The sequence below is a fragment of the Anabrus simplex genome, chromosome 8 (assembly GCF_040414725.1).
Source record: "Anabrus simplex isolate iqAnaSimp1 chromosome 8, ASM4041472v1, whole genome shotgun sequence".
Lineage (NCBI taxonomy): Eukaryota > Metazoa > Arthropoda > Insecta > Orthoptera > Tettigoniidae > Anabrus > Anabrus simplex.
In genome coordinates this window covers 201,493,867-201,507,920 of record NC_090272.1, presented here as the reverse complement: position 1 = coordinate 201,507,920, position 14,054 = coordinate 201,493,867, and the positions used below count along the sequence as shown (strand labels likewise).

General features: G+C 39.5%; 1 protein-coding gene across 2 annotated transcripts in view; it reads left to right on the top strand.

Moving 5' to 3' along the window:
• The window catches only part of Tpst (tyrosylprotein sulfotransferase), a 662,871-nt gene that overhangs the window by 622,614 nt on the left and 26,203 nt on the right, over nucleotides 1-14,054 (top strand). For both annotated transcript variants that reach the window (XM_067152638.2, XM_067152640.2), the window contains 2 exons: nucleotides 6,429-6,623; nucleotides 11,958-12,211. In XM_067152638.2, the coding sequence (XP_067008739.1) occupies nucleotides 6,429-6,623; nucleotides 11,958-12,211 (449 nt within the window). The remainder of the gene's footprint in view (nucleotides 1-6,428; nucleotides 6,624-11,957; nucleotides 12,212-14,054) is intronic.

Sequence of the window (14,054 nt, the reverse complement as noted above, 5' to 3'; positions counted from 1 at the left end):
ATTGGAGTAGCGTTCTAATGTTATAAATGGGTTTATAACAAATTTAAAAATGACCCGTACTAGCTTGCTTCTTATTATTTTAATTGCTGATATTACAGGTACGGTAATCTTTGCATTTATATTATTTCTGCGGTTAAATTGTACCGTTTGCCTCTTTTAATAATGGCCGGTTGATATGCGTCTTTGTACTCAGAGCGAGAATGGATTGTGTGTCTGTTGTTGCCGTGATAGCATTGTGTTCGTGGCTGGGCCTCTGATTGATTTATTTGGTGCACTGCATTGTGAAATATTTTGCCATCGTATGAAAGTATGCCCTGCGTCTCGACTCAGAGATCCGTTTCGGGTCGTACGGAGTGCATAAGTGATGGGTTTATGCGTGACCGTTAGGTCACTAATATGTTGCTGCTAATTGCCTGAGTCGTGCACGCTATCCATAACATATGTGAGACCCATATTTGTGATCAGGTGAGTCACAATATACGAGTTTGTGTTCAACTTATTTACTGGTGCAACTGCTCGTATCATTTGCCGATGCTGGCAGTGTGTATGTGTTTGTTTGCGTGTGTGGGCGTGTGAAAGGAGTGTAAGGATGACGTATCGATCAGTTTATTAATATTTTAATCTTTCTGGACCTCATGCTTATCGTAGGTACGGCTATTCTTGTTTTGACTTGGTGTCCGTCCTGGCCGTTTGTTGACCTGGAGGCCGCCATGTTGTTTATTTTCATTCGGGCTATGCGTATGCCTGTGCTTCTCTTTGTTTTGAATTTTAATTCTTTGGTCCAGAGATGCTACTTTTCTGTGTTAAGATGTGATCTTGCGTGCGTGTTTGTGTTTCTCTGGGTTTATTGTTAACTATTCCTTTCTGCTCCTCGCTGCGTGGGATTTTATGATGTGTAGTAATTGTTGTGACGATGTGGAAATAATGATAGACGCGTGGGCTTGGAATTTCATTATGCTTACTGAATGAATGATTGAATTAATTCGTGTGGATTGTAATTGCATCACGGTATTATGTAGCGAGACTACTGTTGAAAAGGTGAGAGCGTTATATTAATAATTTCAGTCTGGTGATTTAAAAAGAAAAGATGTGGTCACACATGAATATGATATGATTTCCAGTTGGATGGGTGTTGAACACATTTGTATTATATCTTTTTGATTGCTGGCCTCATTTCTTATTTGTTCTTTTTTGATTTTATTGTTATTTTCAAGAAACCCTCATTTGAATTTAATTTGATTTTTACTGTTAGTAGTCTTAGTGTTTATCCTATACTGCGTCGAAATGAGGGACATTTCCAGTTCAGGGCTGTGTCATTAGCCTTTCCTAGTCCAGGTCCACGCCTCGATTCTCCCGTTGTGCGTATCTTAATATGTCTGATATTATCTAAAAAGGGAGGGGTTCGGTTCAACAATCAGTTCTACATATCCTTAACATCTTAAGACAGAAAAAATTCTGTAAAAGATTCTGTAAAGAAAACACCTTAAAATGGACACTGAATCTGAAAGTTAATAATACCTCCTGTTCTTCTAACTCCTAGTAGCTTATAGTGACGTCTATGATGCATTTGTTTATCTTACCGGACATCCATACTTCGCAATTTCCTCCCAGCTGAAAACTCTTTGATGTTGGAACTAGTAATGTGTGAATAGAATTGAGGATGGGGAGGGCTCGCCATAGTGATGGCAGACAACTTTAGTTTCATGCAATTGTACCTGTGTCTCGGTTATAAAAAGTGACGAATATAAATAACAGTTAAACATAACGTTTCAACATTCATTACACGTTTTACAATGATATGAGTTATATATAATGAACAAGCTCGAATACTGTAGTAGTAAAGTTCCCAATACTGAATTGCTTTGAATTAGTCAGCAGAACTAGACAGTTTGACATGCAAGCTTTGGGAAAGCATTCTTTCTGATTATATTAGACATGTTTGCGAAATTAATAACTGGTTCGATAGAAGGCAGTTCGGGTTCAGGAAAGGTTATTCCACTGAAGCTCAACTTGTAGGATTCCAGAAAGATATAGCAGATATCCTGAATTCAGGAGGTCAAATAGACTGTATCGCGATTGACCTATCTAAGGCATTTGATAGGGTAGATCTTGGGAGACTGCTGGCAAAAATGAGTGCAATTGGACTAGACAAAAAAGTGACTGAATGGGTGGCTATATTTCTAGAAAATAGAACTCGGAGAATAAGAGTAGGTTAATCTTTATCTGACCCTCTAGTAATTAAGAGGGGAGTTCCTCAAGGCAGTATTATTATCAGACCTTTATGTTTTCTTATATGTAGGTATCAATGGTATGAGTAAAGCAGTGGAATCAGAGATAAGGCTTTTTGTAGATCATGCTATTCTGTACAGAGTAATAAGTAAGTTACAAGATGGTTAGCAACTGCAAAATGACCTCGATAATGTTGTTTGATGGATAGTAGGCAATGGTATGTTGATAAACGGGTTAAGTCAGATTGTGAGTTTCACAAATAGGAAGTCCTCTCAGTTTTAATTACTGCGTTGATGAGGTGAAAATTCCTTTTAGTGATCATTGTAAATACCTAGGTGTTAATATAACGAAAGATCATTGGGGTAATCACATAAATATTATTGTAAATAAAGGGTACAGATCTCTGCACATGGTTATGAGGGTATTTAGGGGTTGTAGTAAGGATGTGAAGGAGAGGGCATATAAGTCTCTGGTAAGACCCCAACTAGAGTATCGTACCAGTGTACGGGACCCTCACCAGGATTACTCGATTCAAGAACTGGAAAAAATCCAAAGAAAAACAGCTCGATTTGCTCTGGGTGATTTCTGAAAAAGAGTAGCGTTACAGAAATGTAGCAAAGTTTGGGCTGGGAAGACTTGAGAGAAAGAAGACGAGCTGCTCGACTAAAGAGGTATGTTCCGAGCTGTCAGTAGAGAGATGGTGTGGAATGACATCAGTAGACGAATAAGTTTGAGTGGTGTCTTTACAAGTAGGAAAGATCACTATTATTCTTCTTCTTTTTTTCTTTTTCTACCGCTTATCCCACACCTGTGGGGTCGCGGGTGCGAACTGTGTCGCAATGTGGATTTGGCCCTGTTTTACGGCCGGATGCCCTTCCTGACGCCAACCCTATATGAAGGGATGTAATCACTATTGCGTGTTTCTGTGGTGGTTGGTAGTGTAGTGTGTTGTGTGAATATGAAGAGGAAAGTGTTGGGACAAACACAAACACCCAGTCCCCGGGCTAGAAGAATTAATCAGAGACGATTAAAATCCCCGACCCGGCCGGGAATCGAACCCGGGACCCTCTGAACCGAAGGCCTCAACGCTGACCATTCAGCCAATGAGTCGGACTAGGAAAGATCACAATATGAAGATAAAATTGGAATTCAAGAGGAAAAATTGGGGCAAATATTCGTTTATAGGAAGGGAAGTTAGGGATTGGAATAACTTACCAAAGGAGATGTTCAATAAATTCCCAATTTCTTTGCAATCATTTAAGAAAAGGTTAGGAAAACAACAAATAGGGAATCTGCCACCTGGGCGACTGTCCTAAATGCAGATCAGTAGTGATTTATTATGATATTATTATTATTATTATTATTATTATTATTATTAGTATTATTATTATTATTAATGTCTAAACGGATCTAAATTACAAGACACCATAAACTTTCTAACAAGAAATTGGGTGCGCTTTTCGTTTCTTCTATTCAAGAATAATCAAGTAATCATACAGTATTTTATTCTTTCCATCAGAGACTTGATTAGGAAATGTATTATTATTAGAAGCCCATTACGAAGTTTTCACTCAATTCAACTATTAATTGAAATAGTGAAATATTTGTTTAACTAGCTCCAGTTCAAATCCTACACTTGAGAGTTTTTATTTGAAGTTTAAAGGAAAATGTGATCGTAACAAATTTATTTATTTATTTATTTATTTATTTATTTATTTATTTATTTATTTATTTATTTATTTATTTATTTATTTATTTATTTTTGACTTTAGAAAGTCACTTTACGTCGGACCGACGTATGTAGGTCTTAGGGCGACGATGGGATAGGAAAGGGCTAAGAGTGGGAAGGAAGCGGCCGTGGCCTTATTCAAGGTACAGCCCCAGCATTTGCCTGGTGTGAAAATGGGAAACCACGGAAAACCATCTTCAGGGCTGCCGACAGTGGGGTTCGAACCCACTATCTCCCGAATATTGGATACTGGCCGCACTTAAAGCGACTACATCTATCGAGCTCGGATTTGACTTTAGCAGTGGCGAAGTTAGGGCTGTGGCCCTCTCTTACACTTAACCACGTAAATTACAGGATAATACATATATAAAACAAATTACTACCATAAAATCAAAAAGAACTAAGCTAAAGAACATATTTGGAGAACATATAATGAAGAAAGAAAGTAAAGCACAACATATAAAATAAAACAGAACAAAATAAAAAGAAATCCCCAGCATAAAAGTGAAAAAGAAATACGAAACAGTAAAATACAAGTAATATAAAAACTGAAAAATATAAGCCAATGCATAAACAGAACACAATTCATAAGTAACGGACAAACAAGTATGGCAATAAATAGTGGTCTATGTACATGTGTTGAAAGCTAAATATTATATACATTTACATTATAACAATAAAATAATAATAATATAAATTATTAGAAACAATTGTTCTTCAGCTGTACAGTAAAATGGCAATATGATTATCCTACGTACCACAATCACACAAGCTATCACACGTCACCAATCACACGAAAAAATCAGTGGTATTCAACAGGTAATCTCTGAATGCAGTCTTAAATTTTGATATCGACTTAGAGTTCTTGACAGCAGCTGGAAGTGAATTCCGAATTCGTGACGCAACCACAACGAAGGATCTATCATATATTAAAGAGCGGTTGACGGGAATAGCGAGGGAAGTGCCAGATCTAGTGTTACAATTATGGAATGAGGTCAGTAAATGGAATTTTAAAGAAATGTAATTGGGTAGATTTTCGTTCAGAGTTCGATATATCAACGTGAGAATATGAAACTTCGTCGCCTGTCGGGTTTCAGCCAGGAAAGAGCTGTGTAGCTGGGGATTATGTGAGCGTCATAACTAAAGTTGAAAGCAAATCGAAGACCAGAGTTCAGTGCTCGTTGAAGTTTCGTAGTTTGTTCACGAGTCGCATCAACGAGGACAATGTCGCAATAGTCAAGTATTGGTAGTATCAAAGTTTGGAGAAGTTTTATCTTTATGTCTTGTGGGCTTAAAAAGGTTTTGACCTCTAAAGATAGTTGGCAATGGACGGTGAAGTGGGGAGAAAGAACTATTCATTATTTCACTGCTAGAAGTGTCCGGCTCCATGGCTAAATGATTAGCGTGCTGGCCTTTGGTTACAGGGGTCCCGAGTTCCATTCCCGGCAGGGAATCATTGGTTAATTCCGCTGGCACGGGAGCTGGGTGTATGTGTTGTCTTCATCATCACAACGCGCAGGTTGCCTACGGGAGTCAAATCGAAAGACCTGCACCTGGCGAGCCGAAGTCCTCGGACACATCCCGGCACTAAAAGCCGTACGCCATTTCATTTTTACTGTTAGAAGTTACGACGTGGAAAGACAGTTGCATTTTAGGAGTTTATTTTGCTTTTCGAAAAGTAACAGTAACAGGTTATTTTTTAATATCCGTTACACATCGTAACAGTTGCATATACGTGAGCGTGACAAAATAACCGCTACGTTATTTTTCAGCCATTCCTAGCTCGCCCATTACAATAACCTGTGCGTCTGGCTCCGTGACTTACTGGTTAGCATGTTGACGTTTAGTCCAAAGGGTCCCGGATTCAATTCCCAGCTGGATCGATGATTTTAACCTTAGGTGTTTTATTCCACTGACTCGGGTGTTTGTGCCGTCTTCAGCGTTAGAATTCATCTTAGGTTAGGCCTCATCCTCACAGGCGCGCAGGCCGCCTATGGGCATGAACTCGGAAGACCCGTACCAGACCTCTTTGGAGGTAATAATAATAATAATAATAATAATAATAATAATAATAATGAACAGATGAGCTTTGTACCAGTTATGTTGTTTTCGTGTGGCTATTTATAGCCGAGTGCAGCCCTTCTAAGGCAGACCCTCCGATGAGGGTGGGCGGCATCTGCCATATGTAGGCAACTGCGTGTTATTGTGGTGGAGGATAGTGTTATGTGTGGTGTGTGAGTTGCAGGGATGTTGGGGACAGCACAAACACCCAGCCCCCGGGCCACTGGAATTAACCAATGAAGGATAAAATCCCCGACCCGGCCGGGAATCGAACCCGGGACTCTCTGACCATTCAGCCAACGAGTCTTTGTACCAGTGAACGAATTACTGAAATCGGTTGAGAGGTTCCATAAACAAACAGATTTTCTCTCTTTATAATATTGTTACAGATGACATAATTGTTTTGCAGGTACTAGACTCTGCCATCGCAGCGTTTTGTCTGGAGATCATTGCCCGGCACGGAGATCCAGCACCACGGTTGTGCAACAAGGATCCCCTTACTCTTAAATCAGCCTCGTATCTGGGAGAGCTGTTCCCACAAGCCAAGTTTATCTTCATGCTGAGGGACGGCCGAGCCACGGTACACTCCATCATATCAAGGAAGGTAAGTTCTTTTCCTGAGGCAATTTCAACATATATGTTCATCATCATCATTATCATTATTTCCCTTTATCCAGCTGTAGGCGGCTAGGGGTAAATGTGGTTCATCTCCACTTTCTTGGGTCTGTCCACCACTCCTCCTCCAACACTGTGTCCCAGTTCAGGTTTCTTTCTATAATACTGCGTTGGATTGTTTTCTTCCATCTCAATCGTGGTGTGCACATACAGTATATTAAGTTATCCTTTTCGTTAACGGTTCCTTTAATTTTCAAAGGAAGGTACAAAGTGACATGTTTTGGGGAACGAATGAATCGTTCAGTTCTTTCTTAAATGTAACACTAGAAAGTCTGTCACCCGGCGGCCCAGGGTTCGATTCCCGGCAGGGTCAGGGATTTTTAATTGTAAATGATTAATATCCCTGGCCTGGGGACTGGATGTTTGTGTCGTCCTTAACGTTCCTTTCCTCACATTCAACACTGAACTTCCGCAATTACAATTACACGAAGGTTCATATCATATGGTGCAAGTAGTGGCAAAAGATCTACAGTCGGTGGTCGACGCCACGAACAAATATCATTTTAAAAACACTGGAAAAGTCACTTGGATAAACATAGACTGCGACTTCACGTCAGGAAAACTGAAAACTTGGAGTGTGGAGATCAAGGAAATGGGTCTATCTTCATCGACGGCATTGATCTTCCTAAAACAAATTGGTTTAAATATTCGGTATAAATCACTGTTTCAGATTGTGATACACTGCCAGGGTTACGTGAACGAATCGTATCCATAAAATTGCATTAAAATTCTTGTCCTAAATGGAAGATAATAAATGCTTTTACGCAAATCAAGAGTAAAATTAGCGATAAACTAAGAAATATTATTAATAGAGAAATATGTACATTACATACTTCATTACGACTATCAATTCTACTACGTCACAGTGCTTCAGTATGTCTTTTGTTCATGTAACACTTTTGTGTATGAAGTCTTTGCTCACTTAACTGCTTTGAACCTCTTTGCTTTGCTTTGCTTTGCTTTCCTTGATGTTACTTGGTGGGGCGAGTTGTTGACTAATATAATTATTGGTCCATCGATCATGCTATTTTTCTTTCAACAAAAATCATTTTTGTGTTACAATATACTTTTCACATCAATTTTCTCGTTTGAATTGCCTGCGCTAGTCGTGATGGACAAAGACATTGAGAATTCATAGACATAACATTCATCGATGCTAGCCCTGGACCTCAGGAAAGAAACAAAAGACGGCGCGATAAAGCGGAATGCCACAGAAGAGAGTCGTGTCTACAGCGAAATGTATGTTCAGTCCGTCAGCGATGCCGCCGGTGGGATCCTCAACAGCACTGCCATTAGCTGTCATAGATGGCCTAAGCATCACTGAAGAGGCGTACTAGGGAAATGAGGAGTGAGGTAGTTTCCCGTTGCTTTCCTCACCGAGCCAGAGTTGCTATTACATATCAGTCTGCCAAGCCCACTGAAATGCATACACCAACCGACCCTATGAGCAACATTTTCACACCACGCATTGATAGCAATGACTGGCTGCATAAGGATTGGCATTACTAGCATCGCTCATACCTCAGTCACTTTCATATTGTCAAAGCCAAGGATAAGACAGAGACAGATCTATGAAAGTAACAAAATTGCTCTAGTCGATGTAAATTATCTAGTAAGAATGATATTTATTAATTTACCGCTAATTTTACTATTGATTCGCGCGAAAACAGTTATTACTATCCTCCATTTACGAAGCCTGGATGAAGTGGCGCCAATTTACGGGAGTCCTTTTCGACCAGAAGATCAAACATGTATAGACCTGTCGTTCGCCCCGTAGCACTACACGGGGCGGAATGCTGGCCAGTCACAAAAAGACATGAGCATCATCTCCATGTCATGAAAATGACGATGCTTGCATGTTCGCGAGGACTCAGCAAATTGGACCACGTAAGGGACTAGGATGTCAGAGCGGCATTTGGAGTGGTTGCAAATCTGACAAAATGCGGAAGACTCATCTAAGATGGTATGGTCACGTACTACGCAGCAGTACTACCGCAGTTGCGAAGGTGGCTCTAGATTTGAATCCTAAGGGTTGTCGACCACGGGACGGCTAAGGAAGAAATGACTTGACGCACTACGGAAGGACATGTGCTTGGCGGGCATCACTCGAGTTGACGCCAAGGATCGGAAGCGATGTAAACCGAAGTGCAGAAAAGTGAGCCCTTCAATTTCGCGGGATAAACACTAGGGAGTAGAAGAAGAAGAATTTACTATCGCTTTTATTTATTTATTTATTTATTTATTTATTTATTTATTTATTTATTTATGTATTTATTTATTTATTTATTTATTTATTTATTTATTTATTTATTTATTTATTTATTTATTTATTTATTACATAGTAACACCACCTCAATTTAGGGGTTGTCTAAAAGACCAATTAAAAGTGTGTAATGGACTGATAAAGAAAAAAAATCTATTCGTTTTAAAGGAAATTCAACGAAGATTGATTCTTAAAATACTTATTGACGATTTTAAGGCAGAACGCACCAAATCAATCATCAAAGAGTTGGGTAGGTGGAAGGTCTTGCAGAACTCTCGGCGAAATTTTTCGGTATTGTGTACCTACTTCCGATTGTGTACCTACTGTGATTTCGATCTTGTTTAGTTTGTATGCTTGCTTGTAAAATGGAATTGTGGGCTCATACTGTATATTCCCTTCCTTTCACGATCAGTATAGTTGGGTTGACTCTCGGAGGATTCGAAGCGGATGGTTGGATCAGTTATATATCCTACATCGTTGTGTTTGTAGGCAGTCATATCGATCATTCGAGTGCTTCCGTTCTCTGCCAGACCATGAATATCTTCAAGGACGGTGACTCCGGTTCTTCTGAGGGCCTGAGCGATGATGGTTCTTATTTGATCATGCCTTCCGATGCGCAGAGTTTCGCCGTGTCGGCACGAGCCAAGGACATGAGCAAGTGTTTCAGTCTCGTCAAGGCAGCGTATCTGAAATTCCAGGTCTTTTAGTATTCCCCGATCTTCCGAGGGTCTTGAAATCCATTTTTTAGAATTAGCAAAGTTGTGATAAGGTGGCAGATTGAGTCTTGTTAAGCAAATTTTGCTTTCTTCCTGTACGTACGTTTTGAACCCGTTACACCAGGTTCACTTAGAAGACGGTGTGGGCAACCGTATCTCCCTGTGACGTGTTGACTTCGGCTCACTGGGAGATATGATAAATCTCACCTGCTCGCATCTAAGCCAAATAAACCGCTATTAACCGACATTATTTTTGTACCGCTTTGTTAACCCAGTTGGGTCTAAATTCGATTCCCGGCCGGGCCAGCGATTTTAACTGCGTATGGTTAATTAATTAATCTAGCTAAGTCTTGACGATCTCCATCGTAAATGCCCATACCCGTAATATTGAAAGAAGCATTCTGACAGATAGGGCTGGAGGGAGGAACATTGCAAGGTGTTGCCACATTCCTATATTCCCTTCTCCTTCCCTTCGCTTCCGACCCACTTGTTCGTTAGTTCAGACCGCTGTGTTCTGTTGTTCATAACTCAGAAGTGACCGGTTTGGCAACTCCACGCAACATGAGCTGGCCAGCAGGCTTATCTCCATGGCAACCACAGTGGACCAGCCCACGTTTCCATGGCAATCATAGCCCCTACTCCCTTAGTCCAACCCAGGCAGGTAGTAAACGGACCTCCCTCTAAGAATTGCCAGATATCTTCTTTCAATATTACGACCTTAGATTGTATCACTTCGCCAAGGTATCATCTTCTGCTTAGTCCCTACCCATTCTGGATGTCGGCAACCATCTTGGCAGTTTTTTCTCTGCAATTCTGTAGCTTACATGGGTCCAAATTCTGAGGGTCTTTAACCAGGAAGTATTTCTCTTAAAAACTTTTCTCTTTCGTGGCATCTTTCCTTTAAGAATAGACTGTGATAGTTGATATCTGCTTTCATTCCTCGAAATGTGACCAAAGTACTGAACCTCCCTTGTTTTCCTGGTGGTCAGAACTTCCTCATCATTTTTCATCCTCTTTAAGAATTTAAATATTTATGACATGACCCATTCATGGCAGAAGTATTTTCAGCGGTATGCAAAGATAATTGGATATAACGATACTGTCGTGCTGCAGGACGTGCCCAAAGCTGGTAAAGTACTAAAATTTACCTATGGTAATGAAGATATCCCCCCACCCACCCAAAAAACAGTCTAAATCTAGAATTTAGTTGGGATTGATTAGAATTCTGGGAATATATACACTAAAAAGCAATGAGTTGGGATATACTACCACATCTAAAATAAGTTACTTGTTTGGTTACTGTATCCATGAAGGAACTATACCAAATGAATTTGAAGTGCTATTGTAGCCCGTATGTACGAAGAAAGGGGTGATGAACATAATGTAAATAATCACAAGCCAGTCAGCTTGGCATGTGGCATGAGTAGAAGACTTCTTTACATAATAAAGTGATGAAGACATCTACTTTGCATACCCAGTTGAACTAGAAAATTGCTTTACATAACCAAATACCATATAGTAGTAGTCTGCTTTACATAATCAAGCAAAGTAGAAGACTGCTTTACATAACCATGTGAAGTTTAATATTACTTTGCATAAACAAGCAAAGTATCATATTGCTTTACATAACCAAGTGAAGTTGAATATTACTTTACATAAGCAAGCAAAGTATAATATTGATTTGCATAACCAAGTGAAGCAGAATATTGCTTTACATAACCAAGCAAAGTATAATATTGCTTTACATAACCAAGCGAAGCAGAATATTGCTTTACATAACCAAGTAAAGTAGAAGATTGCTTTACATAAGCAAGCAAAATATAATATTGTTTTACATAACCAAGCAAACTATAATATTGCTTTACATAACCAAGTGAAGAAGAAGATTGCTTGACATAATCGGTAAAAAGAAGCTTAATTTCTGCTGTATAAGGATCAATCGTGCTGTACAGAAGCTTATTGCAGACTAATTGAGACCATGACATCACTGGGTGAGCTGTATGGGTTAGGTGGATATTTCATTGCCCACTCACCAGACACACACAGGGAATTTTAACCAACTCGATTGAGACTCATACTCTGTAATCATTAAACGGAGCATTTTCTAACCATGATACAGTTGTAATATATGTGATTAATTCTTTTGAAAATTAATCTTTCTTTACTACTAAATTCTCAGGTTTTATTTGTTACTTGAATTTTTATATTAAGTGTGGTAGTTCAACCTTTTGGTACGGTATGTCATGCTCAAGAACACAATTTGGAACATGTGTTGTTGTTTCAGGTGACCATCACAGGATTTGACCTGACCAACTACAGACAATGTCTGATGAAGTGGAATTCGGCAATCCAGGTTATGTACAATCAGTGTCGCGAAGTGGGGTCTTCACGGTGCCTCATGGTGCACTATGAACAGTTGGTGCTACACCCACGGGAGTGGATGAACCGCATATTAAATTTCCTAGATGTGCCATGGAACGAGTCTGTTCTCCACCATGAGGATCTCATCAACAAGCCTGGTGGAGTCTCTCTTTCAAAGTAAGGAAACTAAGAAGTAGGAATCTTCATTCTTTCTTCAGATTTTAAAAATGATTGTTTTGGGTCAGCAGTTCATAAATGTTGCCAGTCAAAGCCCATTTTATCCTTTGTTAGAACTGCTAAAACTCAGATCTCTATAACAAGTTGTATTTTGTTCCTTACCTCTAATTTTATGTGTAACTGGATTTTGATTCAGATCTACCAACTCTTCTCACAATTTCTTTATTTTGTTTTATAAAATAATGCATATTTGGTCTTTGTTTGGCATTAGGTCATAATTTGAGCATTCTTTCATAAACACATAATAATTTGGTATTTTAAAGAAAAATTTAAACTGCAATTACTTTACAACCTGCATTTTTACCCTGTTTGTTGCCATCGTCCATTGATATTCTTAGCCAAGAGGACTTTTTTTTTTTTTTTTTTGCCTGTTGTTTCTTTTGTTTATTGATGACTTAGAAGGCCAATCCCTTTGAAAAACATGCAGTCAGTGTGTTATGCCTAATAAAAGTTGAAGGGCATGCCTGAATTTAGCAAATTTTGGTGTTCTACAAGCTTTTATTTCTTGTCATCAATGTACATCTTCAAATTGGACTCTGCCAGGTGAGACGTTTGCAAGGTAGCGAGTGTGGTCTTCTGCTTGAGTATGCCCTGTATTCTGTTTTTATATCTGTGCTCATCGTGGCCTTCTTGAGCTGAACTTTGTAGCAATTCAGAGAAGCACTACTAAGTCTCTTGGCAGTGCTAAGTTCTCTCTACAAGATTTGTTGAGGAAGTCAATTGTCATTCATGCACTGGATGTGACGAATCCACCTGAACAGGTGACAGTTGATGGAGGCTTCTGTACTGTACATCTGTACCTTTTCAAGAACACACACGTAATCCTCCCATCTAAAATTAAATATCTGTAGCTTTTGCTTATGAAAGCGTCCCAGTTTCTTGATGTCACGGCGGTGAATGTTTCATACCCATATAGTAATGTTGAAACACCACCACCAGCAGTATGAAGCATACCCTAAGATCTTTATTACCGAGCTCGATAGCTGCAGTCGCTTAAGTGCGGCCGGTATCCAGTATTCTGGAGATAGTAGGTTCGAACCCCACTGTCGGCAGCCCTGAAAATGGTTTTCCGTGGTTTCCCATTTTCACACCAGGCAAATGCTGGGGCTGTACCTTAATTAAGGTCACGGCCGCTTCCTCCCCACTCCTAGCCCTTCCCTGTCCCATCGTCGCCATAAGACCTATCTGTGTCGGTGCGATGTAAAGCGACTAGCAAAAAAAAAAGATCGTTATTCAGGAAAACCCAATGGGAAAGACGTCCAGAAGCTACATTGGCAGCACAGATTCTGCTTTCCACATTATTTTCTGACATACATTATATCAAGAGGAACCTTTCAAGATAGGAGAAATGTCCTGGTTGTTTAGATGCTAATATTAAAATCTTGGGAAGTAGTTCCAGGTGCAGGTTTTGCAATCATGTAAGTTTTCTGAGTGTTTATGGTGAGACCAAACTACTTGTTGAGTTTGTAACATATTTGAAATTAAATGTAATATGATGGGGTTGGCAGTAGAGAGAGATGTCTGGGTTAGAGAGTGTGTGTGGGTGTTGAAAAAAAATGTGAATGGCTGACATAGAGAAGTGCTTGTTTTTTCTTCTGAATAAAAAGTAAAATATATGACTTCGGCGGGGTGTTTTCTGATTTTTAATTGGTGAACCTAACATTTATTGGCGACCGTGACAGGACATCATTAATAAAGGAAGACCCCCGTGAAAATAAAAAAAGATGGAAAACCTCACGAAAGCAAGGACCGTAAAGCGGCGGTTATTTACACGAGTATACAA